We start from the raw sequence: 15692 nt of genomic DNA, 5'->3' as shown, positions 1-15692 counted from the left end.
CCCCTACACCATTGAGGTCAGGCAAGAACTGACACAGATTTTAATGTGTCCTGGTGGGCTCCAACTTGTTCTTCCCAACTCTACATCCTTTGTGACTGCCTGTCCTGTGCACTTCAGCTTCCAGCATCAGACTAGAAAACTTAACTTTACCACTCCCTACAGCTGTGTAAGGTCAAGTCTCCTTGACAGATTTCCTTTATCATGTCAACCATTATGTAAATTAAGAACATTTTCATAAAGTTATTTTGACAGCATATTAGTATTTCTGTTGAGAAGGAAAATTAAGTATTTAAGGAAGAATCCAATTTCAATCCCTCATTTAAAGATGTAGAAAAATGAAATGCAGACAAGAAAGAGGCTATTAACACTTTGAACTTGGATTTTCTACAGCTTGTAGCTTCCCTCCCAAACTCCTCTGAATGTGGTTCTTTCTTTCCCAAAGAGTACTGAAAAATAACAATGCTTGGGCTGCCTCTGCCAGACCAGCATTTCCTCAACAAATAAGTTTTGGCTGCAATATCTCTTCACTGTCATTATATACTTACCACTATTACAACTGAGAAAATACAAACCCTGTTAAAAGGGTTCTTGGTAGAGTGAGTGACACCAGAGGCAGGCCCTTCAGCCTGTGTGAACTGGACATTTCTATGAAAACAGATGATTCCTTCTCTGATATAAAATCAGTCCACACAGAGTAGTTTTGAAAACTACTTGGAACTTGCCCATGTGGCTTCATTTCAGGAATAGCAGATTTCTGTACCACACAGATGAAAAGATGACTCATGAGCTGAGCATATAGTGCAGGCAGGGGCCAGATGGGGAAGAGGCAAAAATGCAAAACACCATGCTGCCATGGTGTCTTACTGTACATTAGTGTCAGAGTAGGACTGGAGTTGACTTAGTTTTGTGATCACAGGACTCTGCACTGGCAGATTTATAACTGCTAATTATAAGATGTGAAATGTTAATAATGCTGAAAATCATTCTGGTACAGTACTTCTGCTGCTGCTGCTAAGTCGCTTCAGTCGTGTCCGACTCTGTGCGACCGCATAGACGGCAGCCCATAGGTTTGCATAATAGTTGTCGAGATCCTAGTTCTTTCACTTCTGGAGTTACTGACAGGCTTACTGAGAACAGACACTTCACGGAGAATAGCAGGTGCTTTTCTCTGCTCAAGGGATTGGCGCAGTACCATAGGAGGACAGAGCTGATTAAGATGCAGCCCTGCTCTCACTTAATAGAGGATTTATATAAACATAGAATATAATAAGAGTTAAAGAACAGACATGGGAGAGGAAAGGTCTCCTGAGAGAGCATTTGAACTGAGCCTTGATGTACCAGAGGGCTTCTCTGGTGGCTCAGACAGTAAAGAATCTGCCTGCAATGCGGGAGACCCAGGTTTGCTCCCTGGGTTGGGAAGATCCCCTGGAGCAGGACACGGCAAGAAGCATCCTCCCAGATACCAGAATCCTCAAGCTTCTAAACAAAAGCAGAGCGTTCACTTAAAGCTACAACAAAACTCAGCAACAAAACAGAACTTAAGCTGTGGCTTCTAGAAGGCACTCAGATCCTCTCACCACAGAAAAAAGAGAAAGCCCATGTGTAGCAACGAGGACCCAGCGCAGCCAACATATATAAATAGAATTTCAAAAAATAAAAAGCAAATGCTTTTAGAAAAACCAGCACCAACTAGAGATCATCATCTTAAAAGGTGTAAGTCAGACTATGGCTAACCAGAAAAAGACCCCACAGTGGGACTTGTGCTTTGCCGGTAGCTCTGTGACTCTAGTAAGTACTTAGTCCCTGCACTTCAGTCTCCTCATCTTCGAAGCAAATAAAAGATACTTTACTACTCTGGAGATTATGGAAAATAATATACGAGGATGTCTTTTGAGCTTACAGATTTCAAAGTGCAAAACAAAAGGTGTTTTAGGGGCTTGGTCTCATAAAAATTAGAACTCTAAAAGCTCAAATTTCAGAAGTGGAAGAGGTGATCCTCCATGGCCACATGGAGGACACTAGTAAAGTTAGTTTGCCACAGAGGAAAGGCCTAGCCTCTATGTTCTCTATGGGGTTGCATATTGGTCAATATTCTGATGCAGAGCACAGGTTAGACAACTTGCTAGACAATTTTAATAAAAGGATTACAGTGTGCCAGGTGATTTACAGAATTACTAAGGTGGTTAAACAAAAAACCTGTAGGATGCAATTCCAGAATCTCTATACTGCAGAGGAGCTGCTCCTACCAGATCAGGAAGGTAGGTGCTTGTGAAACCAGGAGGCACCCTGTATAACCTACATAAATACAGGACTGCCTGACTCTGAGCCACTAAATCAGCTACTGCTGCTGGATCTGAATAGCTTAACTGTGCTCCATTCAAGAAACCTTGTGCCAAACCAGGAAGCTGCCACTATAGCTTCAGAGGCCCACATCATGCCAGCTCTCCTACCATCCAGAATCTATTTCTGCTAAATGGGCAAACCTCAGAGACAGAGAACCTCTGCTGTAACCCACACTGGTCAAATGCATGCCCCAGCATTTCATTTTTCTCATTTCACATTTCAAGTGTGAAACAGAAGCTTAATCAACCTCGATCACCAGCTGAAAACTAACTGGAGAAATCTGTTTTAGCTTTCTGCTCTTCATAGGAAAAGGAAGTCGTCATACCTGAAGAAAACTGGAATAGATAATTCTGAGCCAAACCTCCGTGACTGCTTTAAGAATTCGCTCACTTCTTCACATTCGGCTCTGAAAATTCCAAACTTTTCTGTTTTGTTATACAGAGAATTTGATCCATCTTTGGACCCAAGTCTACAACATTCCTACTGTAAATAAGTTCTTAATAGATCCATATTTGGGACCTCCCTGGTGGTCCAGTCGTTAAGAATCTGCCAGGGGACATGGGTTTGATCCCTGGTTGGGGGATTAAGGATCCCACTTGCCATGAGGCAGCTAAGCCTGTGCCCAGGCCCAACAGCTAGAGAGTCCATGTGCCACAATTAAGACCCTATGCAGCCAAGTAAATAATTGAAAAATAAATATACTCAATAAGTTGATGGGAGGTTTTACAAAAAGGTGCACAAAATGAATATCCAATTTTTGTTTTTCTCCACGCAATACAAATGGTTTTATGCAGTCCTGATGTGATTCATACAGTCAACACAAAGTGTAACACCTTTATGTTTTAATGGAAAAGTAGATAATAATTTTTAATTACAATTTTAAGAAAAGATGTATCTATACACTGACTTTACATACATACAGAAAAACTGGACTTTGAAGCCCTAATGTTTCAAAAGTGTTCATTTCCCTCCATACAAACCAGTATTACTCAGCAACAGTACAACTGATTTTAAAAAAATAGAAAGTGAATACACTTCTAAGAGGCAATGCTTTGTCTCTTCATTGGTACAACTCACCAAGGTTGTTTTTGCTCTCAGCACCCTGGGTTCACCAGGATGTGATCCAAAGCAAACCAGCCTCAAAGTTTAAGGAAACCTTTTCTAGGAACCTGGTTCCCTGTCTCTCCCCTCCTATGAAGAAGCTGTCCCCACCCGCATGATTCGGAACAGCATGTTGATGTTGTTGCTTCGGATCGCGTCCCGACAGGCAGTGATCACCTGGTTCTTTGGTTTTCCAACTGTCAGAGAAGAAACACCATATCCACGTGAGCCAAAGGATGATTAAAGCGAAATTATCAACCAGAAGCCATCTTTAAAACAACATAAAACCAGGGTAGAGAAGAGTTAGAGATAAACAGTGTTTAATTTTTAAAAAGTGCTTATTTTCGGCTACACTGGGCCTCTGTTGCAGCACTCCGGCTTTTCGAGCTGTGAGGAGCGGGGCTGCTCTCCAGTCGCAGTGCATGGGTCTCTTGCTGCAGTGGCTTCTGATGCTGCAGAGCACAGGCTCTAGGGTGCTGGGGCTCAGTAGCTGTGGTGCACGGGCTTAACTGTTCCACGGCCGGTGGAATCTTCCCTGACCAGGGATGGAACCCATGTACCCCTCACCGGCAGGCGGATGCTCAACCACTGGACCAGGAAGTCCTAGATAGTAACAAATTTATCTTATCTTACCATTCCCTAGAAAAGATATTCTCATGTGGAACTTTAATCACAAACCGAGCTTAGAGACCATTTTATACCTAGAAACTTAAGAGTCAGTTTTACAGAAAAGGATCAAACCTTATATCCACTTAGCAAAGATTGTTTCTAAAAGGAAGTCAAAGCACTTACCAAAAACAGCAGATTCCAATAGGAGTACTTAAGGCTTTCCTCTTGGGACTATGTCACTCAGTTTTTCTTCTGAGGATGCAGCAAGTTCGGGAAGATCCCACATGCCTTGGGACAACTAAGCCCGTGCACCCCAACACTGAGCCTGTGCTCTAGAGCCCATGTGCTGCAACTCCTGGGCTCCCTGCGCCTAGGACCAGTGCTGGTCTGCTAGCCACAGCTGGAGAAGGCCCAAACACAGCAACAAAGACCCTGCTGCTGCTGCTAAGTCACTTCAGTTGTGTCCGACTCTGCGATCCCATAGACAGCAGCCCACCAGGCTCCCCCGTCCCTGGGATTCTCCCAGGCAAGAACACTGGAGTGGGTTGCCATTTCCTTCTCCAATAATGAAGACCCTATATAGCCAAAAATAAACAAATCTTAAAAAAAAAAGGAACTGAAAGTTTTTTACCGTCTGAAGTTGGCAAACTAAAGCCAAACAGTAGGCTGGCTAAACTCAAGTGAATGGTACCAACTCGAGTATGAAAGGTGTCTTTATAGATACAAGCCCTGATAGGAATTCTTGAAGCTACCACCATCTTTAATGGTTCTTGCCCAGAAATTAAAGAAGAACTGCAGTGCTACAAAAAGAGACTTACCACGCAGACGACCTGCTCTTTGAATGGCTTGATTTACTGCTTTGAGGCTTCCCAACAGTTCTGTGTGATTGTTACAGCGAATTTTATATCCATTGAGCAAGTCTTTATTAAGGTCATAGAGTTCCATATAGCGATTCTTCATTGTTTTCCTGTGTACATCAACAGAAGGTTAACATCACTGGACCTCAGTATGGCAGGCTTAAATGAAAAGATTTGCAAACTTCTTAAGCATATTTAATAAAGGATCAAACCAGATTTTTAGCTGTACTGTCATTAAAACGGTAAAAACAGGGTAACTGCTAAAGTCTGCTTTGAAAACACTGAGCATATTCTATGAACTATTCTGTTTCTTCCAAATGAAGACAAGTGGCCTTCCTTGGTTATTAATCCATGGTTTGTTTGAATTTAGGAACCAAGAATTATCATGCCCATGATATAAGGGGTGGGGAAAAGTCAGCAAGGTGACAGGCTATATTCCAAGCTTCAGACTAATGCTGACAGTTTCTTATCAAGCTAAATATACACTTATTATACAACCCAGCAATCACATTATGACACATTTCACCCGAAAGAATGGAAACATGTCAGTAAAAAACCTGTATGCAAATATTTATAGCAGCTTTATTCTCAATCACCAAAGTCTGGAAGCAACCCAAATCTCAATTAATCGGTGGGATATTGACCAAGTATGGGTATCAATACAATAGAATATTCAGCAATAAAATGGAATGAACCACTGGTAACTTACAACGTGAATGAACCTCAACGGCATTATGGAACCTGAAAGAAGCCAGACTCAAAAGGTTGATGCCACGTATATGGATTCCATTTATATTGTCTGATTCCATTTATGTGACAGTTTGGGAAAGATAAAACTATAGTGAGAGAAACTCAGAAGTACTTGATTTCGGTAGTAGCAACACAATTGTATAAATTTCCCCAAATTTATTGACGTGACACGACTCTTCACGACCCCATGGACTGTAGACTATCAGGCTCCTTCGTCCATGGGATTTTCCAGGCAAGAGTGCTGGAGTGGATTGCCATTTCCTTCTCCAGGGGATCTTCCCGACCCAGGAATCAAACCCGGGTCTCCTGCATTGCAGGCAGACGCTTTACCACTTGAGCCACCAGGGAAGCCCAAACCTAAAAGGGTAAATTTTCTACATGTATATTATAAATTACAGATCAACCAACTTGGCTTTAAAAAATAAAAACCGTGTGCATCTGACAGTTTCTAAACGAAATATAAATCAAGAAAAAAGGAATTTTAGGGGTTGGTCACTTCCCTCTAGTTTTTTTTTTTGTCGCTCAGTCATGTCCGACTCTTTGTGACCCCGTAACTGCAGCCTGCCAGGTTCCTCTAGCAGGAAGATAGCCAGGAATTATCCAGGCAAGAATATTGGAGTGGGTAGCCATTCCCTTCTCCAGGGGATCTTCCCGACCCAGGAATTGAATCTGGGTCTCCTGCACTGCAGGCAGATTCTTTACCGTCTGAGCCACCAGGGAAGCAGAGTCATATACCTAAGGCCAACAACATCTCTTTGCCTTAAAAAAAAAAAAAATAGCCAGAGAGAGAAAAAAATGGGGAGCCCTAGAGATAAAGGTGGCAAGAAAAAGCACGTGTCCTGGCCATGGTACATACTCACATGTCCCTCATCAGACGGGCATCTTCAGCTCGGACCAGCAAACTACGGATCAGATTAGAGTTATCAGCCATGTCAGCACTGAGCTTCTGATGTGCTGAGTGGTATTCATCCACCTGGAAACCATAAACACCCAGGAATTTAAAAGGCCTCACCAACTTCCTGAAAACTAAATAAATCGAGAAGGAACTGTCTTCTCTATACCGAGGCCCTGTTTTTTCTGCCATTCACTTGTTCTATCTTAACTATCCTCTGTTGTTACACCTCCTCTTCAGTGAAATACTTAAAATGACATTCTGTGTCAAGCTCTTCCACATCTTAGCATTGTGAGCCCAAGCCACACAAATACTGACATTTTAGAGGTTTGGGGTGGGGATGTTGTAAGTGGGGACCCATCACAAGCCTTACTTCTGATTTTGGGTTCTTTGTTGTTGTTTAGTCGATAAGTCACATCTGACTCTTTGCAACCCCATGGACTGTAGCCCGCCAGGCTCTTCTGTCCATGAGGTTTTTCAGGCAAGAATACTGGAGTGGGTTGCCATTTCCTTCTCCAGGGGATCTCCCTGACCCAGGAATCAAATTCGTGTCTCCTGTATTGTCAGGCAGATTCTTTACCACTGAGCCATGTAGGAAAGCACTAAGACAGAATGCAAAGTATATACAACAGATAAGATGAAAGGCTAGCAAAGGAAAATGTTAATATATATACTTTTCAAGTATCCTTCCAAACCAAGCACAGAAAGCAAGTGCTTAAGCTAACCACTCACTTTTATAAAAGAAATCCTTTAACTCATGAATTCTCTAACGCTAGCTCAATTTTTAGTTTAAGAATTTTCCAAAGTTCTTTAAAACATGACTATCATGTAATATATGTACATTTGTAGTTTCATTAATGTAACAGAAATATTGCAGACATTATTAGAATACCGTGTTCTCACAAATTCATCCACCAGGTGCCCTCACCTTAACTAGCACCTTTCGTAATTCTTCAAAGTAGATAGGGAAATCAGCTTCGACCTGAAGGTCTTCAATAGCAAAAAACGATGCCATCGACTGGATGATATCACCAGCCAAATCGATATCATCAGTATTTACAGTGATCTATCAACAGGAAAAAGGACAAGTTAACATCCTCAGATAGCTGGAACAGTACCTGAACTTCCCCATATTCAACACATTTATTGAAACATAAATTTATATGCAGTGATAAAAATTAGGTCCAGCCCTCAAGAAAATAACATTATTTCTAGCAACAGGCCAAAAACAAAAAAAGAATCAATCCTTTTGCCTTATAAATGGAACAACAAAGTCATTCAAACAATGAAAACCTTTTGTTCTCTGTATTCCTAAACCATCCCAAAGTGAAAGTGAAGTCGCTCAGTCATATCCGACTCTTTTCGACCCCATGGACTGTAGCCTACCAAGCTCCTCTGTCCATAGGATTTTCCAGGCAATAGTACTGGAGTGGATTGCCATTTCCTTCTCCAGAGGATCTTCCCAACCCAGGGATCGAACCCGGGTCTCCCGCATTGTAGACAGATGCTTTACCGTCTGAGCCACCAGGGAAATCCAAACTAGGTGACAAACAGGTGAAGAGAAGTGGGGGAGAGAGGTAGAAAAACCGCTGATCTACATTAAACGCCTGTGTCAGAGGTGATAACAGTCTAGGTTGAGACACGTGGTTTTACGACCTTGAGACTGGTGTCACCCGCCTTGCTTAACACTGAGTGTTGTAAACGTTTACATGAGAAATCTGTGTCCATGACAGTAAAAATTACCTCTCCACTAAGTTTTATCTTTATATACAGCTGGCCACCATTCCGTAGGGAGGTGAAACACACTTGAAATGGAGCGTTCTGCATGTTAGTATCCTCTGGTAACAGAAAGTTCTGGTTGAGCCACATAACAACCTTCAAGACGAACAGTGTGAAATGAATTTCCATTTTTTAAGTACAGTCATTAAGAGTTACCCTTCTTTCTAGTTTTACTACTTGGTTTAAAAAAAACAACAATAATTACAGCTCTTCCCCCACCAAGAAAACACTACTCATGCTTCTTTTTCCCACCTGATACGTGTAATAAGTAACATGCACAATTATATCTGGTCCCATAGCATGCGTTTTCTACTCACATGTATTTTAAAATTTTAAAATTTATTTATTTAGTTTTATTTTTTGGGTGCACTGTGTGGCATTTGGGACCTTAGTTCCTCAACCACAGATTGAACCCAAGCCCCTGTAGTGAAGCATAGAGTCTTAACCGCTGGATCAGCAGGGAAGTCCCCTACTTAGACATAACCTTATATGCAATGTAGACACGATTCAAGTATGATGCTAATTCTGTTTTGATGAGAGCTATTCTGTGGCTCTAGCCTGCTTAAAATCATTCCACTCCACCCTTTAAAACGTTTGCACGCACAGACACAGAGATAACATCCACATTATAAGAATAAATCTTAATATAAATAATAGTAATACTTTACAGTGGTTTATAACACAGGTTCCATATAAGATCCACTTGTGAGGCATTTTGGAAGGGGCCACCTGTAGAGTTTCAAGTTTCACAGACCAGTAAGGGGCCTGAGAATTTCCATGATTAAAAAGCCTCACTGAGAATTCTAAAGTCCAGTCAAGGTTAAAATCCACAGGTATTACTAGTTCTTTAAACTTTACAAAGTGCTGTTATACCAATTCTGTAATCCTCAGGGGCCCCCTGTGAGGTAATAGTATCCTCAATGAGGGGAATTCCACAAGACCCCTAAGAATTTACTTAGTTAAGGCAGCACTTGAACCCCCACGGTATTCCCATTTCCAAGGGCCACTCTCTTTCCATTCTGATGCAGGCTCCTCTTAAAACACCAGATCTGGACAATCCCACTAAGACTAACAAAAAAAGAGGAGTAAGAAACAGAGGAATTCACCTGTGACTAAGGATTGCTTAGGTAAGTAACTTTCAATTAATGACTCAAAATAAATATTTCTGAATTGATTAGCCAAGATAAATATTTTTGAATAATTTTTTCAAAATGGAAGAAGATATTTTAGCAACATTTTTGGTACTTGTTGTAAACTATCCAACTCCAACCTAACTCCTTCATGTCATATTTACTAAAACCAAATAACACACTCATGTAATTTCCCCTTTTCTGTGAAATAATGTCAAAGAGCCTAAAGTGCAAACAGGTTGCAAAGAGAAAAGCCAGACACTCACCCTCTGGGCCCGTTCTGCGATGATAAAGTTGACGTAACTGAGGGGCTCACTGGCGGGGTCCGGGCTGGTGAGCACATACATGGAGAATCGGGGTAGCTGTCTTGTCAGCTCAAACACGTGAAACTGGGTGCTACGGCCAACCAACATAATAGAAGAGAACTGTTTGTGTTGAATGTTATTTCAAAGGGAAAGGCCCCCCAGATAAACATAAGGTCACTACTGAGTCAAGCTGTTACTTATGGGTTTCACTAAAGAAACTGTCTACTCTCCTCCCCCAAACCCTGCCTCAAAAAAAAAAAAAAAAAAAAAAAAGAGAGTTCAAGTCCCACAGTAACGGGGTTTGGGATTTAGAGGCGTGAGTCTGTGTATACATATGCACACACCCAGGGTTTACAACACCCAAAAAGGAATGTGAAAAGGTTTCTATCTTCCACAAATCTAGTGCTCTTCTTCACTGGCTAAGGTTACATATGACTGTCATATAACAGAACCTAAACCCCCGTAGTCTTGGTGGCCGAAACTATCCATTAAGTGTACTTCTGGAATTGCTGACTAAAGCCAGAAATAATCATTTCAAACTTAAATACTTTTTATTTATTTTTTGGAAAGATTTCAAATTAGAGAAATAAGAAGCCATGGGAAACCTTGCCTGGGTGGAAAGAGCCATTAAGTGGCTTCTCTGGCCCCGGAGAATCCATGGCAAGAGGGGAAATCTACACTTTGTACTGTCCTCTCAGTGCTGCCTGGACATGACCCGCAATGTGCAAAGGGTCACCTGCTCCTGTAGCCCACGAAGGTTTTCAAGTGCAGGTCCACGGGGATGTCCTTGGGAGGTGTGATGGGGATGCGGACGGAGCTGGAGAGGTGGTGGACACTGGGGTGCACCACGTGGCTTTCACCCGCAAAAATGCCCTCCGCGAAAATCAGCACTGCTCGGATGATGGTGTCTGCAGGGAAGAGAGAAGACAGCAGTCCAAGAGCCGCTCCCAGACGACACAGGCGCCAATGACCACCAGCCGCGTGTCAGTAACGCCTTACCATTAGATGTGGAAATGCACAACTCAGCGTGGGCGGCCTGCGCCTCGCTCCCCAGGTTGACGGAGAGGGCGGTGTGGAGTTTGGTGTTGGCAGGGATCACGCCCCGATGCCCATCAGCCTCATTCAGTGGACTGCTCAGCTCAGCCTGCAAAACATGCAACCCCCCCACTTCCAACTCAGTCCCCGGAACAGTGAACTCATGTCAATTTTAAAAACAGCTATCTGGCTTCAGAAGACACGTCCCCTGTATCTTATATTCATCTGAGTCTTTAAATGTCAGAGAACTCACCTCATTAGTGCTCTCGCTGTAACCTGGCCTTTTCCCAAAGGAAAATACCCTCATCCCTTCCTGTGGTTAGGGACCACTGCCACCCAGCACGCCATTTACACCCTAAAAAACTTATTTATTTACTGGCTAGGCTGGGTCTTCGTTGCTGTGTGGGCTTTCTCTCTAGCTGTGGCACGCGGGTTTCTCACTGCAGTGGCTTCTCCTGTTGCAGAGCGTGGGCTCTAGGGTGCTCGGGTTCAGTACTTGCAGCTCCCGGGCTCTAGAGCACAGGCTCAGTAGTTGTGGCGCATGGGCTTAAGTGCCCTGAGGCACTAAGTGTCTTCCTGACGAGGGATCAAACCCATGTCTCCTGCATAGGCAGGCAGAGTCCTTACCACAGAGCCACCAGGGAAGCCACCCACCTTTTACATTGTTCTGTATTGTTGTTTTAAATGACTAAAGAAACTCACTTAGTGTAGCAAATTCAAATAGTTATACATAATGCGACAAATTAAAATCCTACTCCCCAGCTCACCCTCCAGCTAGTCGGGTAAGTACACGTACACACATACACACACACACAACAGCAGACCCAGAGTCTCTGCAGGTGTCCACGTTTGTTATTTGTGGTTGAAAAAGATACTCTAAACACACTATTCTTGCTTCCCTTCACTCCGTAATACCAGACATCCTTCCACATTAGTCCACATGTATATACTTCATTCTTTTGAGCTGCTTAATATTCCCCAGCCCACCCTCCCTATGACTGACCAAAATTTACCATCGCTTCCAACTGTTCCCTGCTACAAACAGCACTGCAGTGTGTTTGAACACTAGTGCAAATCTCTCTCTGGCTGAGCTCCCCAGCAGAGGGATTTCTGGGTTAAAGGATACATGCCCTCTTCATTCTGACGCTGGCAGAAGGGCCAGGCCATCTGCCCGCGCACCAGCGGGGAGGGGGAGACCACGCCCCGCCAGATGCGGAGACCCTCTTTTCCCAACTGCCCATCCTCCTGGTCACTCTCAGCCTCTCAGCCTCCCGCGTGCCCGTTCCCACCTTGGCGTTTTCCTCATAGTTGCGGAGCTCCAGCAACAGGTTCTGTTTCTTCTGACTCAGCTCTCGGATCAGGTCCTGCTCTACGCTGATGTCCATGAGGTTGCCTCTCATCTCAGCCGTGCCCGGCAGGTAGCCCCGGACTGACAGGAGGGAGAAAAAAAAACCCACAGGACTGAGGGAGGGCCCAGGCACAGCCAGGTCTTACTTTTAAGTCATCAATGACCCAGTAGTCTTAAAACCTAAGTTCTCATTTCCCCAACTCTTTAGGACAAAAGGGTATCAACACAAACACTTTATGGTGAAATCTCCCGGGATTCTGACCCAATCAGACTGAGAAATCTGAATTCTCAAAGATCTCTCCTATCCCAATTTACTTTCTCCATCCACCGAGCAGCAGATTAACTGTTGGCAGCCATCCATCCGGTAATCTCCCTCCACCACACCAGCAATCGCAGATGAAAAGTTGTCCTTAAAGATGACCTCCCCAGTCCGGTCACTTCGAGCATCGACCTAAAAATAGAACAAGAACTTGAAAATAGCTTCTGCTCTAGGTTCTTAAAAATGACACAAAATTTTCAAGTACAATCAGCTTTAGCCTAGAAGTTTTTAAGAGAGCTCCAAGGAGGGGACTTCCCTGGTGGTCTAGTGGTTAGGAATCCACCTTCCAGTGCAGGGGATGAGAGTCTGATCCCTGGTCAGGGAACTAAGATCCTACATGCCACTGGGCAACTAAGCCCTCTCGCCACAACTAGAGAGCCTGCACACGGCAGTGAAGGATTCCTCAAGCTGCAACTAAGACCCGATGCACCCAAATTAAAAAAAAATATTTTTTTAATGAGTACTCCAAGGGGCTCCCCCTGTGTCTTCTCAATACATACCTATAACCAAGGGGCCAAGGGACCTCACTCAGCTCTGTTTTTCCTTAAAAGCTGTTTTACATACTGGCCTAGTATTTCATTTGGAGAAGTGGGTTGGCTGAGAGACAGTACTTTTAGAAAATATATAACACAGTGTGAAAGTCCAAACTTCCCAGGTTCAAGTCCAGCTTTGCCACTCACTACCTGTGGGATCTCGGGCAAACCTCTTTAACCATTCTGGACTTAGCTTCCTCATTTGGAGATCAACAATAAGAACATGAGGAAAATAACTGTACCTACACGTCAGGGTTGTAACAAGGTCTAAAAGGGTTAACATGTGTTAAGCAGGTAGAACAGGGACTGGCATATAGAGGTATACAAGACATATTAGCTCTATATACAAATTTCACCTTTATTATATATAAACATATAAAATACATTACACCTAAAATTTTTATTTATTTGGCTGCGCTGTGTCTTAGCTGTGGCATCAAACTCTCAGCTGCAGCATGGGATCTAGTTCCCTGACCAGGGATCAAACCTGGCTCCCTGCATTGGGAGTGTGGAGTCTTAGTCCCTGTTCCACTAGGGAAGTCCCCAGTTATATCTAAAGTTTGAAAAATGCCAAGCAAGCCCAGTCTCTCACCATCCACGCTTCTGGAATAGCCCTGTTTAAGGTCCCTTTGCCACGTGAGCTACTGAGATACTGCAGAGAGCCCTATAATCATCCACATCTCTTCCCAGAGGAGTCAGATAAATGCATCACTGACCCTTCAGAAACGAGTGCACCACAAAACAACAGGGAAGGATAACCACCTAAAGTGAGCTTTCATTCTAATCAAGAACACATGCATTATTGATAAAAGGCTGCTGCTGCTAAGTCGCTTCAGCCGTGTCCAACTCTGTGCAACCCCACAGACTGCAGCCTACCAGGCTCCTCCATCTATGAGATTCTCCAGGCAACAGTACTGGAGTGGGTTGCCATTGCTTCTCCGTGATAAAAGGCTAGCTACAGAAAATCTAACAGAGCAAGCATCTCAGTGACCACTATTTTTGTCTTTTCATAAACAGCCTTTTGGGCAAAATTTTGCAGTGAAAAACACACTAATTTAGGTCATAGCTTACTACCAGCTCCTACCCCTTGGCTGGAGAATACCATGCTCTTAATAACAACGTCAGGTCAGCCTGAAAATTATGGATGCAATGAATAGCCTGTACTGACCAGAGTTCTTCACACATTAACAGAAGCCTCGAACTCAGACTGAACAGAACTTGCTTCATTCTAACTTCTCCATGACCTTCAGCACTGCGTTTCTGTAATTTCTAGCAAATAAGAGGGTTAACTTGCTAACTAAGAAACAGGGCTACAAATCTGTTTTTCTGTGGATTTTCTATTCTTTTGCTTTATCAACATGAAAGTTTTGCCATGGAAAAAATGACCCTCCAACTCAACAAATGACCTACTAAAGAAAAAGTTAGTTGGCTAGTTGCATTTAAATTAAGTAATTTTGTACCTATGTTCACCCGGTGGATCTATATTCCTTTTAATGTTGTTTCCGTTGAGTGCAGACAACAAGTGTTCCACTTATATAATGAACTGTATAGTTTGCTTATCTTTTGTATGGCTTAGAACATACAAATTATTACTATGTAATAGAAATTTCTTAAAATTTTGAAAGCATTTAACTAGACAGACTTCAAGGTTTAGAGTCAGATCTGAAGGTTACTTTCGATAACTTCTTAAGTAGTTTTCTAATTCTTGAATCAATCATAATAATTTATATTCCCCCAGAATAGGGTCCCCTTTTATGGGTTTTCAAGTTTCTTAATAAGCAACTACACAGTCTTCCTCTGTAATTTTTAACACCTATACCAAAAACAAAACCAAGTGGAGAAGTAGGAACCAACGTAACAGTTTTTTAGAATCTGTTCTTCACACAGCACCAAAAGAAGGTTACAAGACACTGGCCCAAAGTGAAGAAAAATCAAAGAAGAGAAGCTAGAACTAGCTGATCTCCTTCAGGCAATCAGCACTGACAGATGAAAGGGCTAGGGCAAACGGTATCCACGGAGATCTGGCAGCGCCTTCGGCAGTTTCTAGCAAGACAATCCTGACTTGCCAAGAGACTGCACAAAGTTCTGGTTTGAAGTTAAAAAAGGAAAGAAGCAAAAAAAAAAAAATCCTAGTTTGAAGTTATAGCTTGGAAAACAATGATAACATAACTCTTTCCACTAATTCTAAGATTTTAGTCAAACTTGGAAGATTTACCAGAAAAGAGCTACACACACAGTTCACTACTAGCTTGCTAAAAATCCTTTACTTTACTTGCCTAGGCCTATGATCAACTTGATTGATTCCCATCCCTTCAAGTAAGGGAGTTAGACCTTCCCTGGAGATCTTCCCTCAAATAGGGCTTATAAACCGAAAGGACACTCACTCACTCTGCAGTGTTGATTACCAGAGCAGGAAGAAAAAATCTAGGAAGATTATGAAGTTAAATTTGAAAGCACAGCCAAGGAACTCAAGTGCATATTCTCGTGTTACTGTTTGGAGTCATACAGCCAATATATCTCAGATAGTTATTACTTTAAATTATACTTGAACACTACTATTTAAACTTACCTTCCCATTGGACCAACCAGTTATCAGTTCACACACTCCATCAGAGTTAAGGTCAAAAGCATGAATACTCATGGCATGATTTTTGGACTGAAAAGGAATTTCAATAATTAGTATAGAAGTCT

The 15692-nt window shown here is 42.6% G+C and overlaps 1 protein-coding gene across 3 annotated transcripts in view; it reads right to left on the bottom strand.

The window, feature by feature from the left end:
- Positions 1-3177: 3177 nt before the first annotated feature.
- The window catches only part of BBS2 (Bardet-Biedl syndrome 2), a 29038-nt gene continuing 16523 nt past the window's right edge, over positions 3178-15692 (bottom strand). For all 3 annotated transcript variants that reach the window (XM_052656017.1, XM_052656018.1, XM_052656019.1), the window contains 11 exons: positions 15571-15657; positions 12465-12600; positions 12091-12230; positions 10766-10910; positions 10503-10674; positions 9728-9857; positions 8296-8427; positions 7481-7618; positions 6521-6633; positions 4872-5020; positions 3178-3641 (listed from right to left, as the gene is read on the bottom strand). In XM_052656017.1, coding sequence (XP_052511977.1) covers positions 3535-3641; positions 4872-5020; positions 6521-6633; positions 7481-7618; positions 8296-8427; positions 9728-9857; positions 10503-10674; positions 10766-10910; positions 12091-12230; positions 12465-12600; positions 15571-15657 — 1449 coding nt within the window. In that variant the 3' untranslated portion in view covers positions 3178-3534. The remainder of the gene's footprint in view (positions 3642-4871; positions 5021-6520; positions 6634-7480; positions 7619-8295; positions 8428-9727; positions 9858-10502; positions 10675-10765; positions 10911-12090; positions 12231-12464; positions 12601-15570; positions 15658-15692) is intronic.

The sequence above is a fragment of the Budorcas taxicolor genome, chromosome 18, assembly GCF_023091745.1.
Source record: "Budorcas taxicolor isolate Tak-1 chromosome 18, Takin1.1, whole genome shotgun sequence".
Taxonomy (NCBI): Eukaryota; Metazoa; Chordata; class Mammalia; order Artiodactyla; family Bovidae; genus Budorcas; species Budorcas taxicolor.
The sequence above is the reverse complement of the archived record's forward strand: the minus strand, read 5'-3'. Positions and strand labels throughout refer to the sequence as shown.